A 26,773-nucleotide genomic window follows, 5' to 3' on the forward strand; every position below is an offset into this window, starting at 1 on the left:
GACCAGAGCTCCAGGGGAGGAATTTATTGCATTTCTGTTATCAGGGAATGTGAAACTTGGTGAAGCCAAGATTGATTTATTGGGAAGGGGGCGAGTCAAAAACTAAACAAAGAAACATCCAAAACTTAAGAGGAATGTTTGAATCATGTATGAGAATTTATGAATATGCAGTAAGGTTCTGTTTTTAAGGGACAACCCTTTGTTAGTGAGGTGTGCTCTCTTGGCTGAATGCAGAGACACCCGGCCGTATCTGTATACTTTAATAAAAAGACAATTAGGAGCTAAAAATAAACTTTAAAATTCTACATTAAAATAAGTGAACCTCGTTTTTCACAGCACTGACCAGCTTTTACTGGTGCTGGAGCTGCAGTGACACCGAGCAAAGGCCGCAGCCATCCCTTTCCTGTGCCATCCCTGCTGTCCCTGTGCCATCCCTGCTGCCCCTGTGGCTGTGAGCAGCAGGAGAGACTGGAGCCCCGTGGGATGGGGCTGGCTGCCCTACAACACTGCAGAGCAAAGCCAGGCAGGTCACACCCTATAAAACACCCAAATCCAGCTAATTTGAGGTCTTCTGAATACTTCACTCTACTTTCCCCATTGCTTTACATGAGATCCACTGAAGGCAGCGTGTGAAAAGAAAGACATTTTGTCTGAAAACACATTTTTGTAATTTATTAGATCTGTACACAGCTAGTGCTGTTCTCATTAGTGTATTTTTAACCTGCTCCTCCATCCCCCCTCCCCAGGCCAGCAGCCTGTTCCACTGGACACAGGGAAGGCAGAGCCTTCAGCCTCCTCTGGCATCCTGAACTTCCATGGCACCTCAAACACTCGGCATCCAAAAGGCAAGTTTGATTAGTTTATTTAAAATTAAACATTTCTTTCTGTTCAGCTACTGCACATGTAGCCAAAACGTGTGTCTGATCATTGTTAGTGCCAGAAAACTGATTCAAAATTAGATATTAACAGAGACCAAAGCTGCAGAGAAGCAGCTTCTCAGGTGTTGCCTCATAAACTGCAGGATTTGGGTTTATGCTGAAGCTTTTTTACCATTTTATGCTCAGAGTTGCCCTTCTCTAGTGTGAAGAGGTTATATGGTTACTGGACAGAATTACTGGCGTGGAAAAGCAGCAATGATTTTGCTTAGTTGTTGCACTGGAATCAGTTGTTGCACTGGAATCAGTTGTTGCACTGGAATCAGTTGTTGCACTGATTTCAGCTGTTGCACTGGAATCAGTTGTTGCACTGATTTCCCTGGGCAGCAGGACCTTATCTTCCAAGCTAAATTCTTCCTGTTCAATCTGACAGCACTTGTGTAAGGCCCAAGTTGATATCAAAATAAAATTAAGCAAAATCAGAGAAAGCTCCTTGGAAATGCATGGATAGGAAAAAAAAAAAAATAAAAAATCTGGACACTTCACTTGGGATTGTCATTTTCTTGACAAATGCCTTTAAAAAACCAGGACAACATCCCAGAAAAATCAGAATACCTGAAGATGTTGGTCAACTGATTTCTGCCCTCCAATACTGGCTTCATCATTCCAGGTCAAATTTACAATTTTTACCACTACATGTGGTTTTTTTGCCACCAAATCAATGTAAGTAACATTTGTAAAGTGCTTTGAGATAGTGCTAGAAAATGCTAAGAGTGAAAAGAAGGGCAGAACATCTGTCATCAGCACCCAGCTGATTACTATGAGCTGGTTTTTATCCTCAGAGCAGCATCACTATGTTCTCCTTTGACCTCCTATTAACCAAGAGCTGGCACTAAGGGAAAAGGAGTTTGTGCAGGGCAGTGAGAGAAGGAAAACAAAGGAAACATGAGGATTTCTTCTGGAAAGATGCCTGAAGCAGAGCTCCAGAGAAGGACGGGTATTTACTTCCCAGATCCATCAGAAAAGCAGACTCATGTGCACAGAGCTCTGCAGGAGGCTTCACACAGCACAAACATTTGCCAAATGAGGAGAGAGGTGGGGCTAATCTTAAAAAAAAAAGAAAAAATCAAGACACTGATGCTTTTTTTGAGGGGAGGACATAGCTGCTCACCAGAAGCTACTGCCTGAGGGCTGTCAACTACATCATAGTAGTCCTGCCACTTTTTCCAGCTGACAGGAACTTCTCCCTAGTTAGCAGCTTCACAAAAGCAATCCTTGTATAAATCCATAAAGCTTTCTCAAATTTTTAAAAGGTTGATTTTACCATTATAATTGCACTTTAAAAACAGGCATCAATCCCTATGCATTCCTCCCAAACATCTCCTCCATTTATAAAAGAGGAAAGAAAGGCTACAATTATTCACTGTCCTACAGCTACAGGATTCAAAGGTTTGATTTAGGTGCCTGAAGGAAGGATGCAAACATCCAATTTTCAGGGCAGGACATGAGTGCATTTTAAAAAACCTGCAGGCTTCACAGCTTGGCTTGCAATGGCTTCAGGTGTTTGTGGAAAGATTCATGAACCTGCAAGACAGGAAGACAGTGGTTACAAGGTCAGGCTTGATCTTTGCAACAGTTTTTACCTCCTCACATCTTGCAGTGTTTTTTTATACTAAGAAAATTTGAATCAGAGGCACTTTGGAGATTTAAGAACAGCCAGATAACTTCTGTATTTCAGGGTCTACATGATACAAAACATGAGGCTATAAAGAACAGCCTGCTCACTACTACTAGAAAGAGCAGCAATATTTATATCTATAGAATTGTTTGGCATTTTGATTAAAAGAAAACCGCTACAGGGTTCCTAAGGGGCTGTAATGAAGCTCCTAAGCCCCACTGACTTCAGAAGTACAGAACACTGAGCAAGCTGTGGTGGGATTTAACTCCAGCTGCAGTGTCTGGCAGCCCATTGTAGGAGATACAGTTTGCTCCCATCAAATAAAGGCAGCAGGAGACAGGATTTACAATTCTGGCTGATGGAGCAGGGATACTTCAGTTTATTTTAGCTCAGCTGAAGCTCCAATCCTAGGCCAGATATACAACTGACACCCAAGTACCACAGGGGAGCAATTTATTTTCTCCTCCACTCACTGCTACTACCTGAAGACTGGAAGATTTGCCAGAAAATGGGCAACGCTTCCACAGCTACTGTCACTAAGCAGAATCAACAGCAAGTGATAATTGCTTTTGAATTCACTGAGATAATTCCGTTGTTTCCCTGTGGAATGTGCCATTTCCTCCCTCAACTGAGAAGCTCAAGAGATCCCACAGGTATGAATGCAAGGTACACCTGGGAGAGAAACCACAGAGAGCAAACTGAAAGAAGATCGCTCATTTTGGTCCATTACTACTTGTGACTTTTCTCCCCCCTTCCTCAATTACCTGCTGAAATCACTGGAGCATAATTAACAAGCCTAAATTGAGTTATTTCTCTGGTGATGTGAGAAAAAGAAAAGAGATTTCTTTACCTGTGTTTTGTTCAGTGGGGATTTCTTTGCCCACTCAAACATGTTCTCGTAGACGTTGCCGTCGTAGCGGCCAAGCACAGATCCCAGATGAACATCATGGAAGTCAAAGGAATCCACCAGTGCCACTGCATTGGTACGAATGACAGCCAGGAGCTCCTTCACGTGTTGGTTCACTTGGGTTATTTGGGCACTGGTCAAGATACCCGCCTTGAGAGGAGAAACAAGGGTTACACAAATCACAGATCCTTCCCTTCCCCAAGCTCTCACACAGGTCAGCTTTCCCACACACAAAAATGCAGCAGATCCTAAAACACAAAGGTTTTTTTTTTTCTTCACTACGTAATTGGCATTTTGCCACAGTGCACAGGCCAAAAGAGATGCCAGCACATTAATCCTGGGTGGGAGACTCACTCTGTGAGTACCTGTAAGTTAACTGCAGCAGCAAGTTTTCTGGAGAATATGCATATAAGGATATTAAATTGTACCTGGCTTCAGGAGATTTTTAGTAAGCAGCACAGAGGAAAATGGGAAGACAAAACAAACCATGTCTGCCTGAAGAGCAAACAAAACTCTGCTGCACAAATGCATTCTCAAACTGACAGAATGAAGAGAAGAAAAGCAACACCTGACAATGTAAAGCCATTCACTGAAGGATGGGTTAGAATTTGGGCAAAAGATCCCCTTTGAGGGATATTAGTTGTGGAATACCTCTAATTGCAGCTCCTTTATTAATTCATTGTTTTTTAACACACAGCAGCTGTTTACCAAGCTAAACCTTGGCACATGCCTGGTTTCCATTGATCACAAGGGAAACCCAACAAGAGCCTTCCAGCAGACCTGCAGTGCTAATGACCTTCTGTCAAGAACTCACACCTGTAACACCCACACAGCTTGGCATTTAAAGCACATTTGCAAGCAGTAAAGCTGGCTTCAGAGATTTGGAGTGCTGGAGGAAGACACCAACCTGCAGGAAATCGCCCGCGTTCCTGCTGATGCCGAACAGGGCGTACAGGAGGCACAGGTCGGTCAGGACCTTGCGGACAGCGGCGTCACTGACCTCGGCCAGCTTGGCTGTGAACAGCTTCACTATCACATAGTGACAGTGGGCCTGCAGAAACCAAAGAGGGTCAGTCAGGGGCACAGGAAGATGAGGAGCTCTCACAGCACCTTTCTTTAGCAGGCACATCACTGACCTCTGATGCCCGCACAAGATCAACAGAAGTCCTGTTCCAGGCATCCTCCTTGCTCTTTCTGTGGTTCAGCTCAGCTTGCAGGTTCTTCGCTGCAGATTCTACTTGCCTGTTTCATATGAGGAAGAAAAACAGTTTACATAATAACACCACATTAACAGGATGACACACACTGAACTCATGTCCATGTCAGTCATGGCACGTGAGCTCAGAATTCTTCTCATGTACCCTGAGTGAAGACACTGACTGGAGTAATGACTTGTGCTTCTAAAACACCAATAATCACTGCTGCAGCTACAACCCAGCTACAGAGGGGTAAAAGGACTTCTGACAGCACACATGTGGTGCTTCAATACCTACTCACAAACAGGTGTCTGTTCTACTCTCCCACTTCCCTCACAATGAACTTTAGTATCACGATTGTTTCTCTCCACAGAGATCTCTGAATAGTTTGGTATTTGTAAGTTTGAATATACTTTACACATAAATAAGAAAAAGATACATCCCAAAGGAATGGGGAGCAGGGTAACCAGGCTATGAACAGGCTGTGAGCAGCCTCCTGCAGCCTCAAAGGACTTAACCCTGACCCCAACCCAGTAAAGTGTATCACTTCCTGAAAGCAACACACAGATCAAAGCTTCTCCAGCCACGCCTCGAGAATCCAGCACAAACAGGGCAGTGCATCACCACCACCTCACCCAGTTTCTCTTGGCTAAGCCCAGTCAATGTGAGCTCACCGGGCAGCACGTGACTTGTAGGCTTCTACCAAGCTGGTGGGGTCATTGATCCTCACGGTGACAGTCCTGGCAGCCACGTGCTGGGGCTGGATGCGCTGCCTGGAGAGGTCGTTCAGGTAGGACACCATGCCAGTGACCTGCTGTCCAGAGGTCACCTGGGTGTAACTTTTCATAAGGAACCTGTAAACAGAGACAGTAGATGGCAGCTCTTACTCATGAGTTGTTTGAATGGACAAAAGCCATCTCACTGAGGCTCAGGCCAGGAAGAACAGCTGTAGGCACGCATTTATCAAAAATGGGGTAGGGAACAGAAACATGACACCAGTTTCATGGTAATACAGACACTTCTGCTCATCACTTTGTCACCAAATTCACTCCAAAGCAGTCAAATAAAAGACTTCTTAACACAGATTTAGTGTTAAGAAGGGCATCATTTACTACAGGTGCCTGGTTGCATAGGGGCAACTCCTTGTGTGCATGTGATTTTTTTACAATCATGTTGCTTACATACAGTCACTACATGCATATTATAATTCACTCATTACCATAAACCCAGTTCCCAGATTCAGTCCTTGTTTTGGCTGTAGCTGAATTCCTAAGCCAGATGTCTCCCCCTTATCTTCCAACTGTCCTTGCTGGGATAGCACATACTTCCTGCTTTGTTTCTCAGCTCAAAGTTACACAGACACAGCAGAAATTAAATTAACCCCTTTGGTACCAACTTCAGCTGCCAGGACCACGAGGAGAGGCTGGAACATCCCTGTGCAGAGCTCCCATACCTGGCTGTCTGCAGCATCATGACTGTGTTCTCCCCCTCATAGGTGCAGGATGGGGTGAAGGTGACATAGATGTCAGGAATGCCACTGCAGCGGGAGTAGCCGTGCCCACCACAGGCCATCCGACATTCCTCGATGCCAGCATTGGCAGTCCAGGAGGTGAATGCCTTCAGCCCTGCTGTCAGGGCATGCAGCTGAGGGGAAACAGCAAAGCCAGGTTTATTTTCCAGTCTTAGCTTGCACACATACATGTTAAGGACTGCAACTCCCAGGAAAAAAAAAGTAGAGTCAACAACACCATTCTTGCTTGGGTCTTGTTTTTCTTAAAGGAATTCTTTCCTGAGCTAAATGTTTATATGAAAACCCTTCTACATGGAAAGACTTCTTTTTAGTACACCATTCCTTCTGCCCCTACACATTCTATGTACAAGACTGTTTTCAACTGCCCATTGTCAACCCTAAAAGAAAATTAACATTTTACAACCCTAACCTCTCAGTATAGTACTGATACTTTGATCAACACACCTATTCTACCTGTGGCACTTGGAAAAACAATTAAGAAGTTACAGCACAAGCACAAGACCAATCTTAACTCCCAAACAGTATTCCATCATTCCTGGAAATGCACCTTTTGAATAAAAATATATTCCTAGTAGTTCTCTCACTGTGCATTACTCCTTGTTTTTTATAAAGTGCTAAATGAATAGAGTAAAAAATGTCACCAGCACATACTAGACTTGGGGGCTTCTCAAACTACAGAAGACACCTCATGAGTAAAAGCCAAAAAGCCTCAATGCCATTTTTTCCATGCTGTAAAGAAACCTCACACAAATTCAACCACCACAGGTTTCCAGGGGACACAGTACCTCTGGCAGCTCACTGAGGTCCCCTGTGCTGATGTCCCCACTGATACGATGATAGGTGTCCTTTATGTAGGCTCCCACAAAATGGAAGGCGTAGGCTGTAGCCAGGAGAGGAAAGAGCTTGTATTGTTGGGTCTGATAATCCAGGATCTGGGGTTCTGGTTCCCTAGAGCAAAACACAGATGAGTTAGCATGTCAGTGGTAGCAAACTGCTGCAGAAATCCCATTTATCCCTACTCTGAGTATCTTCACCATCCACATCAAGCCAGACTCTCTCAGACCATCCAGCAAAAGCCTCTGGCAGGGGAGGACATTCCAAGAATGAAAGATTATGCACTCCCCAGGACATACAGTGTTTTGAAACCATACTGAGTGCCAAAGCAAATGCCAGCAACAGCTCTCACTCCTCCCAGTACTTCAGAATTCTCTCTCAGCTGTGGGTCTCTCTGCACTCACCCTGGCTTCAGCTCAGACTGGTGTCTGACAGCGCTGTAGCGGATGGCGATGGTGCAGGCCCGGGACAGCGAGCGAGCAGAGTCACCCACGATGAGGGAACGGATGAACACCATGGTCCCATAGGTCAGCTTGTCACTGACTGGTTTCACATAGGTGCCATCTGGTTCAACCTGCCAAAAAGTAAAATAATATAAAAAAATACAGCTTGTTGATTTGTGATGTTTGCTCTCTTTTACATGTTCACACTCTAAACTCATCAAGCAGCACTTACAAGCCACCCACAATCCTTTTGGTGCAGTGTTCAACCTCACAGGAGCATTCAGCATGCTCATTTCTAACAGCAGATGCTGAAACTCACTGCTTTACCTGGGCATATTTCATCAGCATGTTTTCCCGAGGAATTCGATAGTTGTCCATTTTCAGGTAGCCATTATCCATTTCATCATAGCCAAATTTGGGGCCAATGTCACCCACTGTAATACCTGCCACAGACAAAGCCACTTGTATCAAAAAATAGGAATTAAACACCAGGTGAGGTTCAAGCCTTCTCCTATAAGGAGACTGTTTAGTTTTCTAGCAAGTCCTGGCAGTGTTATGAGTAAAAGTTAACGGGGACCTTAATCTCTTTGATGGAAAAGTGGTGTCCTGGTTTTGGCTGGGATAGAGTCAAATTATCTTCCCAGTGGCTGGTACAGTGCAGTGTTGTGGATTTAGCACAACAATGCTGATAACACACTGATGGTTCAGTTGTTGCTGAGTAGCACTTTCATTAGGTCAAGGACTTTTCCATTTCCACACTGCCCCAACAGTGAGGAGGCTGGGGGGGACACAAGAAGCTGGCAGAGGACACAGCCGGGACAGCTGATCCCAGCTGGACAAAGGGATATTCCCCACCGTGTGGCATCATGCAGAACAATAAAACTGGGTGAAGCCAGCTGGGGGGGATGACAGCCCCCTGCTCAGGGACTGGCTGGGCACCAGCCAGCTGATGCTGAGCAAGCACAGAGTGATCTCTCGCTCTGCATATTCTACTACTACTACTACTACTACTACAACTATTATTATTATTATTGTTGTTGTTGTTGTTGTTGTTAATTTCCCTTCCTTTTCTGTCCTATTATATTGTCTTTATCTCAGCCTACAAGTTTTACCTTTTTCACAATTCTTTCCCCCAGCCCTCTGTGTGGAGGGAATGGCTGTGTGTGTTAAGCTGTCTGATGAGTTAAATCACAACAACTAGACACCAAAACATGGGAATCTCCATGATTTCCATGCAGCCCTACTATTCACACACTGCAGGAACTGTCTCTAAAGTTCATCCAGCTCAAGAGTGAAGAAAGCTCTTCTTCCCCTTTCAGAAAGCAGGATGTGCTGCTCATGGAATGCATAGCTGGCAGACACTGTGGCAGAACCAAATCCTAAACTAAACTTCACAGGGGCAGAATCAAATCCCAAACTAAACTTCACACTGAAGGCCTGGTAGGAAAGATGATTGAGTGGTAGTTCAGTCATAAGAAGGACTCATTAAAGCCCTGTGATCTACCAGCTGAATTCAGCTAATGAAGTAAGCCATGGACTTTAACAAGACACAGCAGCTGTATACAGTCACAGAGAAACAGATTTAATCCATTCCTTGAGTGTGGATTTGTACCTGGCAGAGGCTCATGTGTGCCCAGCTGCCGGATGGGGACAATGAAGGCGTGCAGGCCTTTGCACTGGCCCTGGGTGTAGAGCTGAGCCAGAACGATGGCGTGGTTCGACGTCTTCCCAACTGCAACGGGAGCAGGAGTCAGCACAGAAACACAGGCAGGCACACTTACACACACACACAGAGTCTTCTGAGATAACCTCATCACATCATGCACTAGAAAGCCAGGCTGACCCACGGGATGTCACCCCAATTGTACAGCTCTATGACAAAGTGTCCCTCAAGTCAGTGGAATTAGCACAACACAGTTTTCTTGACTATAAAACACCAAGTCCTTGGCACACCTGCCAGTGAAGCTGCAGGGACTATAAATAATTTGATAAAGGCAATCAGAAATTCCACCAAATCCACAGTGTGAATGGTTCTGAGCAACAGGCCAGAGCACACAGACAATGTTTAGCAGGCTCTGATAGGTCTGCTTGTTATGCAAGCATGACTGGCTTTCAGCCAACTCTTTGGATCAACTTTCAGTTATCACTCTATGATAACACATGTGGCATCACCTCCCTGAGTTTTTCCATACATCTTCCATTTAGACACACTTACGTCCACCTGGCCACCACTTAATGGAGGTGACAGTGGGGCTGTTGAGGATGAACTCCTGTGTAGAGGGGTCGTAAGTGGCTGTAGTTTCCAGGCCACGAAGATGAGTCCCTGGAAGCAAGAAAACACATTGTTTTGGCAGGAAGTCAGTCCCAAAACAGAGACAAGGACAGAACTGGACAATGGAAAGTGGAACTCCAGTAGTAATGTTTAAATTTTAACTTTGCTTTTAGGCTATATCTATAAAAAGCTAAATATCAACAAATTAAGGAAGAACAAGAGAGAGCCACACCACATTCTGGGGCCAGAAGCCAATTCTTAGAAAACTTATTGATTTTTTTCCCCAGTGGTCTAAGACTAGTTTTCCAAGCACCTCAAATTTGACACCTTTTTGCTATCACACACCAGAAGCCCTTTCTCAGTTAAAATGTTCCACAGGAACACACTCACCTGAATTTCACTAAAATGCAATCTGATTAAATTGCAAAATAAAACCATCCAGTTCTCAACCACAAGATGAAATAAACAGTGCCCACCACCTCTTCATTCCCTCATCAAGCCTACATTCTTCTCATTTGATGGAGCTGATCTCCCAGAAGAGATCATCCACAGCTCCAAGACAGCAAGTAATGGCATGTGTATGCCAGGTACTGATGCAGGAAGATGAAGAGACTGCAAGAAGACGGAGGCAGTTTCAGGAACAGTCTTTGTCTTCTGCCCCCAATGCTTCACTTCCCACACACATGTCTCAGAGCAGTGGCATTGCCTCTGAATGCCTTAAAACTCCCAAAATCACCAAGCCTACTTGCTTAAACTAGACCAGCTGTGAACACTCCTGAGAGTCTGGACTGACAGTGCAGGACAAGAGCTCCAACAGGAAAAAGGAGATCACCTTGCAGCAACCACGTCCCCAAAGCATGGAGGTAATGGAAGACTTCCACAGGCAGCTCAACACAGACTCACTCTGCTGGCAAAGGATCTTCAAACCTCACTAGTTCCAAGAGATTTTCCTCAGACTTGCAGTTACTTTATGCATCACAAAGTCTCTACATTTCCCTTCAACATAAAGGTGAATCATGCTCATTTTTAGAAAATAATTCTCATCTGCAACTCTGAGATGACCAAAATTAAAAGTTTCCCAAGGCAGAATGTCCTCCCTTTGAAACCTGAATTGGAAGTGTTGCAAACACAATACTGCTGGAGTTATCAAAATCCATTTCAAAGCTTGAAAGTAAAGGAATAGCAACAAAAAACAAAGACAGCTTGAGACAGAGAACTCAAAAAGCCCAACACATTTCATGGCCAGTTAAAAAGAGCACACAGAAGTGAACTAAGGGGAAAATGCTCCCCACAGAACACGACCATTGGAACCAAGTTAATCTTGACCTATCTGATCCAAGGTTAATCATGAGATGAGACAGTAACTCTTTAATTTTCTGGCATCTCTTTCACTACTTCAAAGCTCTGTCCTTTTGTCTTTACACTGAACATTAATTAGAGCAAAGCAGAAGTCAAACTGAAAGAAAGAACAGCAAATGTAAAATGAACAGATGCCACCAACCTGACAGCACCAGTGATGGGCAGTAATGACACTGGTTGGAATGGCACATGGAGCACCCAGGTGCTCATTTACAGAGCTACAGACATCACACCCTCCCTTTGGAGGAAGACAGGGAAGCAGCTGATGGCATAAAGCTCCATTAACCCTTCCAGAGGCTGTCCACTTCTCCCTACAACCACAGCTGATGTGTAGAACTGTGGGATACACACACACGGTTCTTCCCAGGCATGGGAATCCTCTGTACACAAAGCCATTCTTAGAAAGAGCATTTACTGAATGTACTGTACCATGGCCCATTTCAGTCTGGGCATAAGTGCCAATGATCTCCAGGTTCCAGGCAGGCATGAAGAAGCGATCCTGCTGCTCTGGGGTGGCCTGGGTGAGAAGAGTGGGGAGGAACATGCCCAGGTGAAGGTCCAGAGGTTCAGGCCGTCCGCGGTGAACAAAGCTGTGAAGAATTGTCATGGGATGGGAGCGTGAAGGGAATGTTATGGGAGGGAAGCAAGCATGAGGATTCATGGTGGAGATTCAGGAAGAGACAAAAAGAAAAAAAAAATGATTCATGTGTCAATTGGAATTCAGCAAGTGTATTTGAGAGAGCCAGAGCACTGTCCTTTTCTCAGGCCTGAGTAATAAGAAATTGTACTCACTTTGGAATAAACATGCTGCGACGCATTTTTTTGTAATCATGCAGAAAGTGCATCTGCAACATTCCCCTATTTTTGATGCACTATGATTAACTGGGAAAAAAAGGATGAATCCAAACCAAAAGATGGACCAGGCCTTCTGGTTTGAACATCAGAGCATCCCTAAGTTCAATGGGCTGAGGCAGTCAGCTGAGAATGTCAGGTTGTTGGAGATGTGATGTGGCTGAATGCAGTGTGCTTTCAACCAGATATAGGAAGTCCATGGTGGTTTTTTGCCATGTTTTGAAGGTAGAACCTGGAACTAGAACTAGGAAGTCCTAGTTTATCCAGCTAAATGAGTTAGGTTTTCAATGAACCTTCTTTTTTTTTTTTGAAAAAAAGGCAAATCCTAACTGGCTACACTATTTACTCTGATTTTTTAAAATTAAATATCAGACACAATTAGTGTACATGGCATTTCAAATCAACTCACTTCAATTTCTGCTTTTTTAAAAACTTTCTTAAAAGGACAGTGCTCTGTATGAGTAAGTTGAAGTTGTGAACATTAACAACTTGGGAAGAAAGCCAACATTTTTCAATCTGTAAATCACCAGCACAAATTATCTCCAGTTAAACATCTTTTACTAGAATTACTTTTTCTCCATGTTCTGTCAAACACCACTGTGAAGTAATTAAGTGGTCTATTAAGTTTTTCAATATAAAGAATTAATTCATCATTAAATCTTAAAATATTGACAGCTTTGAGCATTAAAATAGTGGGGATAGATTGAGGACCAGTACCTCCACCTGGTTCATTTATGTATGAAATAAATTTAATTGGACTTTAACAGGAATATATTGATATATATTTAAATGATATGCATTATGGAAAGAGCGCCAGCCTGAGCTTGGCTCAAACTCATCTGCCATTCTTATCAAAGTGGGAACAATGCATCCTTGTGTTCTTATTAATAATACACATTAATATGAATTAGTTCTGTCCCTAGGGCTTCCCAAGAACTGTTTTTTGATATTTTCAGAATCCTACAAATAAATTCAACAATCTAATAAACCCAGCAACAAGGTTTTCTAAGCTTTCTAACTGCACAGTGACCAAGCCCAACAGAGGGCTAATGGCCTACCAGGAATACCAGATTTTAAGTGAGTTCAGTACTAGTGAGAAGTACACAGCTGACAGCCAAAGAGTGAAAAAGAAAATTAAAAAATCCTTATTTACCAGCAGTAGTTATAAACCAGATAGAAACAGCACAGTATTTTTACTTTTTCACTGCTCCTTGTTTCATTTTCAGCCCTGTGCTATTTGTGTTTTTCTGTTTGTTTGTTTTTTTAAAAAGAAACATGTTAAAATCAACACAGGCTATGTTAACAAAATAAAAACACACACACAATCACTAAGATAAAACTGAGTAACTACCCATCCAGGCCAGAGTTCAATTCAGTAATCCAGAGGTCTGTTCCCCCATCACCAGATTTTAAACATCAGGATTAAATTAAGCAAAGCTCAGTGACAATTACTGCAGTATCTTCACTGATGAAATATCAGATATTCAATATTCACAGCAAGAACGCCAGATGTTTGCATTTTAATTATTCAGCATAGAAAGTATATCTACTTCACTGCATTAGCTCCATTTAGTGTCAAAATACCAATTTAACCATGAAACAACATGAGAACTATAAAGAAATCAACCATCACCAGGCAAGAAAGTGCAATGATCCAATGTGAAATCAGAAGTAAAACCAATCACTGCAGTGTGTATGTGACTGATTTCAAGCAGCTGGTGTGAGAAAGCAAATAAGGCCAGCAGGCACTGGTTGTTGCCATCCAGCTATCCCTCAGCTTCTGGTGTTGAGCTGGGTTTGTTGAGCAGGTCAGAGGACGGGGTTTTTTCCACTGAGTCTTCTACAAATGTTTCAGCAGCTGTAACTGAACAACCAGGCAGCTGGCACTGCCATCCAGCAGTGTCCAGGCTTGTACACCTCAGGCTTTCCCGCTTCAGATGCCAGCACAAGCACTGGAGTCCTTGTTTGTAAACTATTCTTGCTGGTATTTAACAGCCATAATTCCAGGTTCTGGGCTAAAAGACTTTTTTTCTGATCCATTAAATGTTTTTCCATTTGAAGCAGTGAAAGTTGCTGTCAACAACAGCAGGAATAAGATGGTTTTTTTTTCTTTGTGAACAAGACCTTTCCAGGAAGCTGTACAGCTGCAGTGGAACAACATCTGGAAGAGAAGCGCCTGGGGCAAAGCATACCTGACTTTCAACCCAAAACTCACAATCTCACCGTGCTCCACTGCTGCTATAGGAATGCTCCTGACCTGTTTCTGCAGGCCAGCCATGCACTCAGGGCTCTGGCATACATATCCCAAAATCAGGCAAAAGTTAAAACCACAGTACTGTTCATTGACACGTTCCAACAGGTTCAAGTGAAATTCAGACTCTCAGGGCTTAGAACAACCTTCTCATTTCCAAACAAAGATATCAACTACCAATGCAGAGATCAGCTAAGAGATGCATTCTGGAATAGACCAAAGGAATCCTGGGGTTGTCAGGATGTGAAATGAGGTGGCTGTCCAGCTACAGATGTCAACCATTAACTGAGGAATTTCGCCCTTCCCCCTTTAGACTGACCCAGGGAACATTAACAATTTACCCACTGGAGTTAGAGAAAAGAGGTTACCCATTGATCCCTGAAGGGAACTAACCATGTCCCATTTCGGTTTGGGCGTAGGTGCCAATTATCTTGACTCCACGGACCAGGGGCAGCCACTTCTCCTTCTGAGCAGCAGTCGTTTGGGTCTCTATGGTTTTGTGAAACATGCTGAAGTGGAGACCCAAAGGTTCAGGGAAATTGCCCAAGCATGTTCTACAGGAGAGAAATAGAGGGATCTGGATCTCAGTGTTACCATGAACCTGAAAGGCTTTTCTCCAACTGGAGCATAAGATAAATAATCTCTTTGCCTCATTCAACCTTTTTTATTTTTGTCTCACAAGCAACCTCCAAATGTAGAGGCATCAGAAGCAATGCTAATGGGGAAACAGATGTTTTTTCCAGGCATCTTCTTCACCCCATGAATCCTGCTGTTGCTATGTAACTGGAAAAAATGTTATTCTACAAAGGTTCATGAGGAACTTGAAACTAAGGACATGAAAACCAAATTATTTTCTTCCCCGTCTCTCAGGCTTTGTGGAAATAAATCCCACTGCTGCTGGTAGCCTACAACTAGGGCATTATTAGTTAGAATAAATATATATTAAAAATGAAAAGATTTCTTTGGTGACTGAGTTCTTTTCAGAACGGCTCTGTATTACCTGCAGCTGCTTCTATCAGTTGTGAGATCTGAAACTCACCTTCAATTAAAATTACCATTACAGTCTAGTGCTGGAGGGAATGGAAAGAAAAATCAGACAACCAAAGCAGAAGTTATTCCATGAAAGAAAACTCTAATCATCTAGTAGCCACAATGGCAGGCAAAGTACATTCTCAATTAAAACATCTTCCCTTCTGCAGCTTGAACAGTTTCTTCATCTTCAATCTTCATCTTCAATCAATTGTACACAAATACCATAGGGGCTGTTCTGCACATAGCTTATCAATTACAGCAGCATTTGTGACTGGCATTTTGTTCCACGCAGAGAATAAATAATTGATAATTCAACAGCAGGTTGTGTAAACACCTGTTTACACAGTGTAAGTACAGGCTGTGTAAACCAGAGTTAAAGACAGCAACACTGAAATGCACCTTGCCTGTTTTAACTGAACAAGACTAAATGAGCCATGGATTTCTCCAGGACCAAAACTATTGCAATCAAGTAATCAAATGCTGGTCATTAATATATTAACTGCGCTTTAAGCTGGTGTGGGTGCAGGTACAGTGTCTCAAGTTACTGGAATTGAGCCACACTGTTCTTTCACCAAAAAATACTCTTGCCTACAGCAGCACGTGTTACAAAAGATGACGTTTTTGTGGTGACCAAGGGCTTAAAAATGCTGCAAGGACAGCAAGACAGAACTTTTCAACTCTCTTGTGGTTTCCTAAGTAGGTCATTCTTTTAGCCCAGAACCTATACAGCAACAGCAGCACCCTGTTCTTCCTCACTACCTGCAGCACAATTATTGTGCACCTATTCCTTGGATCCAAAAAGGACAAATCTACAGGGAGAAAATGAGTGCTGAGTTTGAAACACAAAGTTTCAGGACAGCTTGAGAAGAGCTTGAATGGGTCTTTGCATATTTTCAGCAGTCACTGAAAGAACTTGAGAAAAATGTGTAGCCCATGCTTTGCTGTCAGAAAAATCAGGTCAGACACTGCTTCTTTGAAGGTAATGCTCCAGGAAAAAATCCCAGAAATCTTCTGAAAGGTTATACCAGCATCTTTCACTGCCTATGAGGAAGTTTAATCACAAGTGCCAGATATCTCATGGTTAACTATCACCTTCTCTGACAGAAGGAAGACAGCAGACATTTTACAAGTGGATGCTTTAACACCCCTGTTAACATGTTAGGCCATGATGTTTCAGCAGCCAATCCTGCAGCATTTTAACAGCTTCTTGCATTAACTAAGCTGAAAATTAAATTACAGCAGAAACTGTTCATCTCTGTGTACTCCACACTGAAGATGTAGGATTTCCTTAATGTGCCTTTTAACAACTTGAATGACAAGGAGAGAGAATCTTGTTTTCCTCAAGACACAGGGCAAACAGAAGAGGTACCAGCTGTGAAGGGAGGAAGAACAGATTTTCTTCCCTTATTTTTCTTCCTCTGAACTCTTACTGCTTCCTGTCACAGCTTCAACACTCCCAGCACCTGGACTGGCTGTTCTCCAAAGGCTGCAGAGTGTAACTGTTCAAATACTCTGCTCCATCAAGACTGATGGTGGCAGTGACCATCTGATCAAGGACCAGCTGCTCTGAGGTCAGCCCTGCTACAACAACCAGTGTCACAACAAGGCTACAGCTCCAAATCCACTGTGTAGTAATATATGATTTGCAATATAGATCTTCCCAGATTTCACAGCAACCAGCACCACCCACACAGTAAAAGGCATTTATGTGACAGGTGTGTCATGTCTCAAAGTGCACAAAGGACAACAAAAGCAAAGTCTGTGTGTTCAGAAGCTCCAAAGCCACAGGAACAACTGCAAAGCCATTCTCAAGCTGCAGAACTGGGTCACAGAACAGGAGCATTTACTTTACATTAGTCTGTGTGCAAACTTTTCTGCTTTGTGCAGTTCTTGAAGTAACTCTCTGGAGGATGAGCATGAAGGATCATCCCAGTGGAGAAGGAGCAGGAGCTGTGTTTGAGCTGTGCTATCTGGGCTTCAGAGATAACTGCTATGGCAATAAACTCCTGTTCACCTATATCAAAGTAAGATCAAGCCAGACTCATTCACTCTGCATTAATTTAACAGTAGCAAGTAGGGCCCATAGTAGAGTTTTTTTTACTTTGATTATCTCAAAGCTAATCCAGGTCCTAGTTTAGATAGGTAAGAACAAATTCCAACAGGGAAAGTGCACATTCATGCAATATTCATGAACACAGGAATCATCTGGTGACCAGCAGCTCTCAGATCTTCTCTTCTTCTGTGACCCAGTTTGTCTCAACTGTTTTTCACTTCTTTGTTTAATCCCATTTTCCTCAATGAAGGTTAATTAAAGTTGAAGGCGAATTAAAACTGAGCAGCTCACTCTCTTCCAAGAGCTTTGGAGCATTACACCAGAAACATTTCCCGTTTTTCATGCTATATATTTTGCTGCAGTTAAACTGTAAAAGAAATCTGAAATATTGGCACTTCTAGGCTGATGGCCTTCAAATCTGTACTCACAACTGCCACAGCTGCAGTGTGGACACAGAAGAATTACTACATGAAAAGCAATTAAGTATATTTAATAGATCCTCTTATGATTTGTTGTCCAACAAAGCCATTTGGAAACAAGAAAGAGGAGCATTCACTTGGACATGTCACAGCAGCAGCAGCAGCAAGTATTTAAGTATATCTTCAGGGCAGTGAAGGAAGCAGCATTTCTCCTCACCTACTCATAAATCAAGCTGTAAAGTTGGTGAGTCATGTGCAAAGCTACCTAGAGATGTTCTGACAGTTTAGGAAAGCTACAAGAAAAAATTCTTCAAAATTGCATATATAAATCTGTCCCTGCCTTTTGGGGATAACTGACAAAATTTCTTAAGCTTCCATAAGTGGAAATGTCAATCACAATAAATACAACTTGATGTCTGAATCAAGGGTGTAAATCTATTTTATAAACTTCATCTGAGGCATGTTGCAACACCATATCCATTCAGTTTTTAGTTTGGAAAAATGAATAAGCACAAACACACTTTCTCCAGGTCAGCTTTTACACTATTGAAGTCACTTACAGTTAGCATCAATTATCATGTTTGGATATGGGATAGAAATAGACATAATTTTGTCAGTTGGGTGCAGTTCACCAAATTTAAAAAATATTTAACACTCAACAGGTGGGAAAGTGGGGACAGATGTTAAAATGCAAACGAAATCAAAGGATGAAAAAATAATCCTTTCATTTCATCCTGTTTTTAAGCAGCAGCAAGCCCACATCCTCCCTTGCCAACACCACACATTATAGTAAAGACGTAATTTCAGAATATTAACACTGTACAGTTTTTAAAGCAAACACACTTCACCTGTAGGCAAGAACTTTATGCACTGCTCTTCATTCTGTTACATGTTATTATAGAATGAATATGGTATATAAAATAAATAAAAAACAGCAAATACAGTCAGTCTACAGTAATTGCAATTACATTTTGAAATCCTGAATGGCTGCAAATAGATTTTACCTTGGAAAAAAATAAGCTTTTTTCATTGTTACAGTTGGTTTTGGACTGTGAATTCTGACTAGTCACACCTGACCATTCATGTCACGTTAAATATGGAGGTACTAGTTGGTATCTGTATGAAATAATACACTTTCATCCACTTAAGAATTGATGACTCCAAAGTAAGTTTATGGAAAGACAAAACTAGAAACTCTCATTTGACCACTTCAAAAAGGTCTGTTTTCATATAATATTGTCATTTAATGCTAGAAAAAGACAGAAAATTTGTGAAAATTTTCCATCTGATAGACTGGATAGACTTTGCTGAATTTTCTCTGTAGAAATAAATAAATAAATAAAGAAACTTCCTCGTCACTTTCAATAAACTTTGTGTAGGAAAAAAAATAATGATTAACTTTGGCTGTGCAGCACCTGAATAATCCACTACTGTCACTGAACTTGTTCCCTGTAATCACTGTCCACCAATGATAATTTTCAATTTATTTACATTACTTCCATGAGAACTTTCATGACACAGGTAAGTGCAGACCAGCTTCTCTGAAAGTAAAACCACAGTGGACAAGATGATTTCAATTTTCAGTGCCCATGGTCATGCTTTTCTACAAAACCAGTCAGAGGGGGCTTGTGGTTCATTATATAATGTGCCAGAGAATATATCCATGGGATTACGACAGATTTCTAGGTCTGTGTAACCTCTCTCTTATCAACTTCTGTTTGATTAAATCAGAAAGAGTTTAAACAGAATTAGGGGGAGAAATGCATCAAAATCAGGAACTGAGTTCTAATTCCTTCTGGAAGGAATGAAAACTCAGATGTAAAGACATTCTTCTTTTGATAAACTTGATCCAAAGGTTGTACTATCAGATAAACCAAATGTCAGCTACAACAAGAAGCCTCTGGGTCAAAGAGAACCTCTGCAGCATCAGGAGCTTAGAGGAGGGACACAGAACACACAGTGATAAACAACTTATTAGCCATCTTGGAATATTTTCAAGTATGCCTGCAATGTGACTTTATTGGGTCTAAGTGCAAAGTGAAGTAATCAGCTTTTAGTGACTTCATTAGAAGCTGAAAACTCATCAGATCTATCCAGATTCAAAGTCATTCAGTATAATTTTTTTATTCCTTTAGGGAAAAAAATCTGACTTCAAGTTCTGTTTTGTAGTTTCTGCACTGCATATAAAGAACAGGGTATATTTGTTAATCTTGTATTTATGTTAAAAACAACCCTAGGAAAACACAATATTCAGGAATTCAGGATTTAATCTGAAATTCACTGAAACCAAAGACTTGAGTGGTCTTGAGCTTTCTTTAGACAACATTGGGAAAAAGCACAATCCTAACGTCCTTGGTGACAACTGAAGTATGTACAAGAAGCAAACTCTGCATCTTTTTGGGTACCTTTTAAACCAGTAGATCTCCTCGGGATCTGCAATTCCATATTCCCTTAGCTTCATCACCATCAAGGAGCTCTTCCTGATGGCTTGCTCATAGCGTTGGCTACGGGACAGGAAGTTCAAATCCTCGTGCTGGAAGTCAGGGTCATTAAGAACTAAGGCCTCTGGGGACAGACCAGGACAGGAAAACAAGCTCAGTTTCCACAAACCTCAGCAGTGGGTCAACAACGACACAGCATTTTACGAGGCAGAGGTATCAGAAAATTGAAAATAAAATTAGAAGTTAATGAAATGAGAAAGAAATCAAAGCTCTTTGCAAGCTCAACCCCTGGCACTCTCATTCCACACATATACTCCATTTTCAGTTCAAAGGACTCTGGACTTGGCAGGAGGGCAATTCACTGATGCAACACCTGCAGGCCCCTCAGCAACAGCCTCACAGACCCAGGCAGCCTCATGAACTCTGATCTCCATGTAACTCCAGCAGAAATCACAGTTATTACTCCCACTCTGCCAACTGGAAACAAGGTGCCCAGAGACCACAAACTTTCTGTGTCCCCCCTGTGGCACCGAAGTTACACAACACCAGCCTCTGACAGTCCCAGGCCAGGGAACGGACTGGAAGCACCTCATTAATCTCTCATAACCAGGACGTGCCGGGTGACAAATAGGTGACATTTGTACTGTTGGGCAAGAGCATGCTAGGAAGGAAAGACGAGGGGACAGAGCCCATGAGAAATGCCCACGGGAAGCCACCTCTGACCCTCTGGAGGAAGGAGAAACAGAGAAGTAAAAGGACACTGCTCCGTCAGGGTCACCCTAAATCTTTTCAGGGGAGAAGAGGAGGACCAGGAGGGTAACGCAGGTCCTGTTCCTCTCTAGCTCCTTCCTTTACGCTGACCCTCCACCTGCAAACCCTCTCCTCAAAGCTTTCTCCTCTCCTTGGGGTCTTCCCTCTCCACAAAAGCTCCTCCATACCCTCTCTCGCCCCACGACCCCCCTTACAACTCCGCCGTTCCTCACCTCCCCCGAGGCTCCGCACCCCGCTACCCCCGCCCTGTATCCCCCCTCCCTCACCCCGGAGGTGCCCTCTGCGCCTCCCCCACCAGGCAGCCTCTCCCCTCCCCAGCCCCGCATCTCCTTCTCCTCTTTCGAGCCCCGAGCGGGGCTGTCTCTCCCCGTCCCCACGGCCCGGGCCCTCCCTCACCGATCTCCTTGCGGCGGCGGGTGCGCTCAGGGCCGCCGTCCAGGACATGGGTGAGCAGCTGGGGCTGGAAGGTGGCGGCAGCGCGCTCCCTCCGCAGGTCCGCGTTCACCGACATCGCGGCGGCGGCTCTGCCCGGTCTCCGATCGCGGTCTCGGATCCCGATCCCCTCCCGTCCCCGCTGCGCCGGCACCGCCCCCAAGTGACGTCACCCCCGCGACACCACGTGGTTCCTGAGCACGTGGGTCCCGGCCCGTGCCCGGCTTTCCCGCGGGAGGCGATGGCGGAGCGGTGAGGGCGCGTTCATTCGTGCTGGGAGCGGTGCCTTAAATCGCGCTGTGGTGCGCATGGAGCAGCGCTGGGAGAGCGCTCGGCACATGCGGCATCAGCATGGAGTAGTTAATTGAATAAACAGCTCATTAAATGCCGTTAGCGGGCTGCGTTTGTGCACACGTTAAGTACGGTGTTGGCTAGTGCTCTGGATCTGCGCATAAAGGGCTGCGCTTGGGGCTGGGCCGGCCGTAAATCTCTGCAAGGTCCTGCACTGGAGGTGGCGCATGCATTAGGTCGTACATTGGGTGGGCACAGGGTGTGTGGCGACTGGGGTATGGCTTTTACAACTTAAATTACTCTATACGTTAAAAAGTGTGTTAAATGCACACTGAGTGTCTTGCATCCCTGGCTGATCCGCCTTGCTGCACAGTGTGATTCGGGAGCAAAACCCGAGCGGTACAGGTGCAGAATTGACCCAGGGATGCACGGAGCTGCAGAGGGCAGGGGGGTGGGTTTCCACCTCCGGGGCCCACGTTGGGTCCCTGCCAGAGAGGTTTTTCAGCCCGCCCTGGGTGTCTGTCCACAGCCTGGCATGGGACTGCAGCAGCAGGCAGAGAAAGAGGCGTATGCAGGGACAGGGTACTCCAGGACCGCTCTGGTTTCGGCAGCCTTCCTCCTCTGTGGGGCATTTTGCAAGGGTGCGACCCCGTGAGCAATGCGTGGGGTGGGCAAGGGACACCAGGCATTAAAGCCCACAGCGTGCGTGTCAGCTCAGTGTCCCCACTGCTGAATAATCACTATTGGGCGTCCTTGAACACCCAGCAATGGACCCACTTGTCTGAGTGGCAGAAGTCCCTGCCTGGGCTGCTGTGCAGCTCTTGGGATCCCCCACATAGAGGCAAAAAAAAAAAGAAAAGAAAAACAGTAAATGAAGCATGGAAATACTCCAAACACAGGCAGCTTGCAAGGGAGATCAGAGGGAAAATTATGCAAAAAAAAAACCACTTCAGGGCACAGCCAGGAGCCTGGCTATGACATTGACTGGGCAAGATTAGAACTTCACTGAAGCCACTTTGCATTCCTGCCTTTCTGTGTGCCCAGTGCTGTGGCTGACTGCCTGTGCCAGCCCTGCTCCACCACAGGAGCTCCCAGGAGGTCCCACCTGAGCTTTGTCTTGGAATTAATCCTTCTCACTCGTCACTGTCTTCTAAACCCTACCAGACCAGACTTCTGATGAAACCAGGCTGGCTTGGATCCAATGTATTGTTCTCCAGCTGCAGGATCAGACACTGCCAGAACTTTTTATGCTGCAGTAAGAGAACAGGCTCGGGATCATTCCTTAAATATTGCTGCATAGTGCTCTGTCAGCCCAGCAGCTGAGGCTATCCTGCATTTCAGTCCCTCACACTCTGAACTGCTCAGTCACCATTCTCCCCACTTCCTTAACCTTTCTCAACTTGTCCATAGCCTGGAGGAGACCCAGAGGACCTGATGGTCTGCCTGTAGTTCATGCTGGGTTGTGTGTGACTAGACAGCTCCTCTTTGTGCCAGAATGCTCTGGGCTTGGCACATTTACTGAGCTGAAAACAGGACTCAGCAGGGAAGCTGTGAAGCTCTTGCAGCCCCCTGGATGGTGGAACCTGGGCAAGGAAGGAGTTGAAGGGCAGTATCACTTACAATTTGCATCAGGTACTGGAAAAGCATGGAGTCAGACTTTTTGCTTTACTGCAGGCCAGCCATTGTATGAGATGCTTCCAAGTGCTGGTGTCTATTACTTCCCATGGGAGATCAACAGCTCAGTCCCCGAGGGGAAGACACTGAGGACATTTGGCAGGTGAGAAGGATACCCTGCTCTCCTTGCAGGCCAGGCCTTTTCTTAACTGGCTGAGCACCCCCTCTCCCCTTTGGTTTGTAATTGGATTTTTGCACAGCTGAGCTTCCTGAATTGATCATTCCCAGGTTATGCTGCTATGACCTGGCCCGATCTGAAGCCGTTCTCACCACGCAGCACAACTCGGCTCAGTACCAAGTCTGTGTTGACACCAGGTTTGTGGAGCCATTCCAAGCCCAAGTGGGATCGTTCTACATGGTCCTGGGAGAGGCTGAGCACAGGGAAGGTAAATGCTCCACAAACTGGTGCCCTTTTCTGCTCTTCATGGTACATCAGCTCTTTTGGGGCTCCCTGAGTCACCGAGGGCAGCCTGGGCCAAGGCTCCTCTCGTGCAGCTCCTCCAGTCACCCGAGTGTGTGATTCAAGGTACCGCTGACCATGAGAAGAGCTACCCTTATCTTGCTGAAAATCTGGTCCTCTGGCACAGATTTTTTTAGAAAAAAGAAGCATTTCAGCAGCATTGCTGGGCTTGTGAAATCTGTGCTAAAAAGCCTTCCGGCATAACTGTCAGCCACCACACCAACTGACTTCACCCCAAACATGGCAGATTGCAGCAATACCTCATTGCAAGTGGCTGGGTTGGTCTTTGCCATCTTTGAAAGGCTCTAATTATTATCCCTGCCCTCAGACATGTGAGGAATGTGGCAGGCTGTGTCATACAGGGCACCCTGTTGTCGTTTCCTGGGGTGCCCGATGTTCCAGCTGCTTGGTGCTTTGCGTGAGGAGTTTATCTGAGCTGTGCCATGGGATGGTGAAACAAATTCTTTGTTATCTTGGCCACACCTGATAAAAAGTGTTTGCATTCATGCCATAGAAGTCCTCAGCAGCATGTGGAAAGCCACACCTCACGTGACCTCTAGAGAGTGACCTGCTAAGCCACTGCTGCAAAATTCCTTTAGAAAATTGTTATTTTGGTCATCCCAGCCTAGGAGGGAGTTGGCCCCATTTTGCAAGGGTGGCTGTGTCACCAAGGCTATGCCACCAAGGTTTGGCCCCTTCTGTGCAGCTCCATGTTGCCACTTGAATGCCACCAATGAACTGCTGATTGTAGCCAGATTTGAGCCTCTTCTAAGCCCTCTTGTCTGCACAGGGGCATTCAGAAATGAGCCCAAACCCATCACTGCTGCTTTTCAGAAAAACCAAAGTGCATCTAGCCAGAAAGTAGACAGATGCTGCATGGCAGGCACTGGCACTGTTCCCTGGTCCAAGGGGAGTGCAGTGTCACTCATCAGCATTTTGTAGCCATCAGGGCAGAGCAAATCACGTCACTGAATCAAGCTCACATCAGTGACATCACTCACATCAGTGGCAGCATGCAGCCAGTCTGGTCTCCTGAAGTTTTCAGGCTATGGTTATTTGCCTAGCTCAAGTCCTGTGCTGCCTGAGGGAGCTTTCTGTCTCCAAGCTGCTGTGTCTGTTCTCTTTTCTCCAGAAACTTCCAGTCCTGTAGTAAAAGCAAGAATATTGACCTGCGTGGAAGGGATGAACGTGCCCCTGCTGGAACAAGCCATACTGGAGCAGAGGAAATACTTCAATGAGAGGCAGGAGCAGAGGGGAAACAGCACATCCTGATAGCAGCTCTGAGGCCAGCCACACGCTGGTCCTTGCACTACGATTTGCAACAAATATGTTAAAAGTAAATTAGGAGGTGTGTTCTCTGTGGCAAACAGCAAAGTCACTGAGCAGGGAAACACTTGAAGACACTGAATCAATGTGTGACTGTGGGCTGTCCATTCCTGCCCTAGGTGTCATGACTGAAAATAGCTCTGGGAAGCAGGTTCATTGTTTGTTTGAATGGGTGGTTGAGGAAAGGGAACATTTGGGTTATACTGGTCCTTTTGTAATGCACAACATGAAGTCCAAAGTGTCTAAACCTGGAGTTACGCAGCTCACCTTTGGCAGATGGGGGAAAAGGGCATTAGCACAAAGTTCATTTGCCCTGCCTGGCTGCGGGCCCATGAGTTCCTGTGTTGGGGTACCCTGACTCAGCAGCCACACAGGAACATTCCTGGCAAAACACTCACATATCTGGGCTGACCAAAGAAACAAGAACAAAGAGTCCCTATTTCCAGTGGCACCTGCCTCTTCAGGTAGGAAGAACTGGTATCTAAGGGGAGGATTAATTCTAACTCTAAAATAAATATTTGCAGTGCTCTGAGTACTTGACTTTCTTCCTTGATACAGCTAAGTTTAAGAGACCTTAAATCACTACTTTGGAGGTATCTAAAGATTTTGATTTAAATTTTCCTAAATAAAGATGAAAAAAGAAGGCAGCCTGTTTTTCATTGATTAAATCCCTCCTTGCCAAGTCAAATGTGCTAGGTCCTGCACAAACCCTATAGATGATGTAAGAGAATTCAGTTTTCCTCCTCCTCCTAAGTACTGGGTTTGTATGGAAATGTCTGGCTTTAAAAAAGTTGCGAGAAAAGGAGATGAAGTTACACCAGAGCCACTCTGATTGACGAACGTGGTGCCAGGCCTACACAGCTGTATTAAACCATTGGCAAAAGAACAGAACATTGCTAATGTCAGATGAGAATCAAATGTTTGTGCAAGGGAGAGAAGACTCTCCTATACTGTAGAAATCCCCAAATCTGGAGTGAGCTGTGCCTGTGGTTTGCAGGGGAATGCAGCCATCTCCAGCCTTTTCTGCTTGCACTCAAAAGATTTGAGCTGCTGCCTCAGCAATGGTTAAATAACCCTTTTTTAGGTCACTGTCTTGGTTTAGGGTAGATTTGGAATTTTTGAAACTTTTGAATGGGGTCTCTCTAGAACACAAATTCAAGCAGCCCCTCCCCTAATTGATTTGGGAAACTTTTTTTTGGAGAAAAGTGGAAAAAACTATTTAATAAGAAAAGTATCTACAAGTATAAAAAAAATGAATAATATTAATTAATGAAACTTTTCATTGGATACACTCTGGATATCTCAGCCCTCACTCTAGAGAAGCTGTGAACCATATAGAAGGAGTTTATCAGATTAAATACTAGGAAGGTATTCCCCTAAACACTCAGGGGAAACTGAACATTTCCAAAAGGTGGTGTAATAGAACTAAAGGAGAAGAAGGAAAGGGTGAAAAGTCTCATCTCCTGCTCCTCCTCTATCAAATTGGGTGCAATTACTAATAAACCCCCAAAACATGTTACTGGGACTGGGACATAGGGTAGGACGAAGAAACTATAAACCAAACATACTTGGCACAAACTCCAGTACTTTTATAAACTTCCTATAAATTATTACCACCAAGCCCAGCACAATAACTCTTCTAATCCGTGCCCCTCTACTGTAAAAGCTATGTAGGG

At 44.3% G+C, this 26,773-nt stretch overlaps 2 protein-coding genes across 6 annotated transcripts; one reads left to right on the top strand and one right to left on the bottom strand.

Annotated features, from left to right (window-relative positions):
• Window positions 1-845: 845 nt before the first annotated feature.
• On the bottom strand, window positions 846-21,505 carry ACOX1 (acyl-CoA oxidase 1). 2 transcript variants are annotated; one of them, XM_058852218.1, is made up of 14 exons: window positions 21,311-21,505; window positions 20,108-20,267; window positions 11,525-11,685; window positions 9,680-9,787; window positions 9,077-9,196; window positions 7,792-7,907; window positions 7,426-7,595; window positions 6,973-7,135; window positions 6,110-6,300; window positions 5,331-5,510; window positions 4,597-4,702; window positions 4,368-4,511; window positions 3,404-3,610; window positions 846-2,459 (listed from the first exon to the last, which is right to left on the bottom strand). In XM_058852218.1, exons 1-14 carry the CDS (start codon window positions 21,423-21,425, stop codon window positions 2,409-2,411), a joined length of 1,992 nt encoding a protein of 663 aa, XP_058708201.1. In that variant the 5' UTR covers window positions 21,426-21,505; the 3' UTR covers window positions 846-2,408. The 2 variants fall into 2 exon arrangements, with proteins under 2 accessions (XP_058708201.1, XP_058708202.1); XM_058852219.1 differs by lacking the exon at window positions 11,525-11,685 and adding an exon at window positions 14,592-14,752.
• TEN1 (TEN1 subunit of CST complex) lies at window positions 20,736-25,734 on the top strand. Of its 4 annotated transcripts, none has more exons than XM_058852223.1 (4): window positions 20,736-20,959; window positions 23,312-23,414; window positions 23,540-23,697; window positions 24,904-25,734. In XM_058852223.1, the coding sequence occupies exons 2-4, from the start codon at window positions 23,329-23,331 to the stop codon at window positions 25,041-25,043; spliced, it is 384 nt and encodes a 127-aa protein (XP_058708206.1). In that variant the 5' UTR covers window positions 20,736-20,959; window positions 23,312-23,328; the 3' UTR covers window positions 25,044-25,734. The 4 variants fall into 4 exon arrangements, with proteins under 4 accessions (XP_058708206.1, XP_058708205.1, XP_058708204.1 ...); XM_058852222.1 differs by having other exon boundaries at window positions 20,739-20,968; XM_058852221.1 differs by lacking the exon at window positions 20,736-20,959 and adding an exon at window positions 21,471-21,598.
• The last annotated feature ends 1,039 nt before the right edge of the window (window positions 25,735-26,773 follow it).

Source organism: Poecile atricapillus, chromosome 17 (genome assembly GCF_030490865.1).
Source record: "Poecile atricapillus isolate bPoeAtr1 chromosome 17, bPoeAtr1.hap1, whole genome shotgun sequence".
NCBI classification, from domain to species: domain Eukaryota; kingdom Metazoa; phylum Chordata; class Aves; order Passeriformes; family Paridae; genus Poecile; species Poecile atricapillus.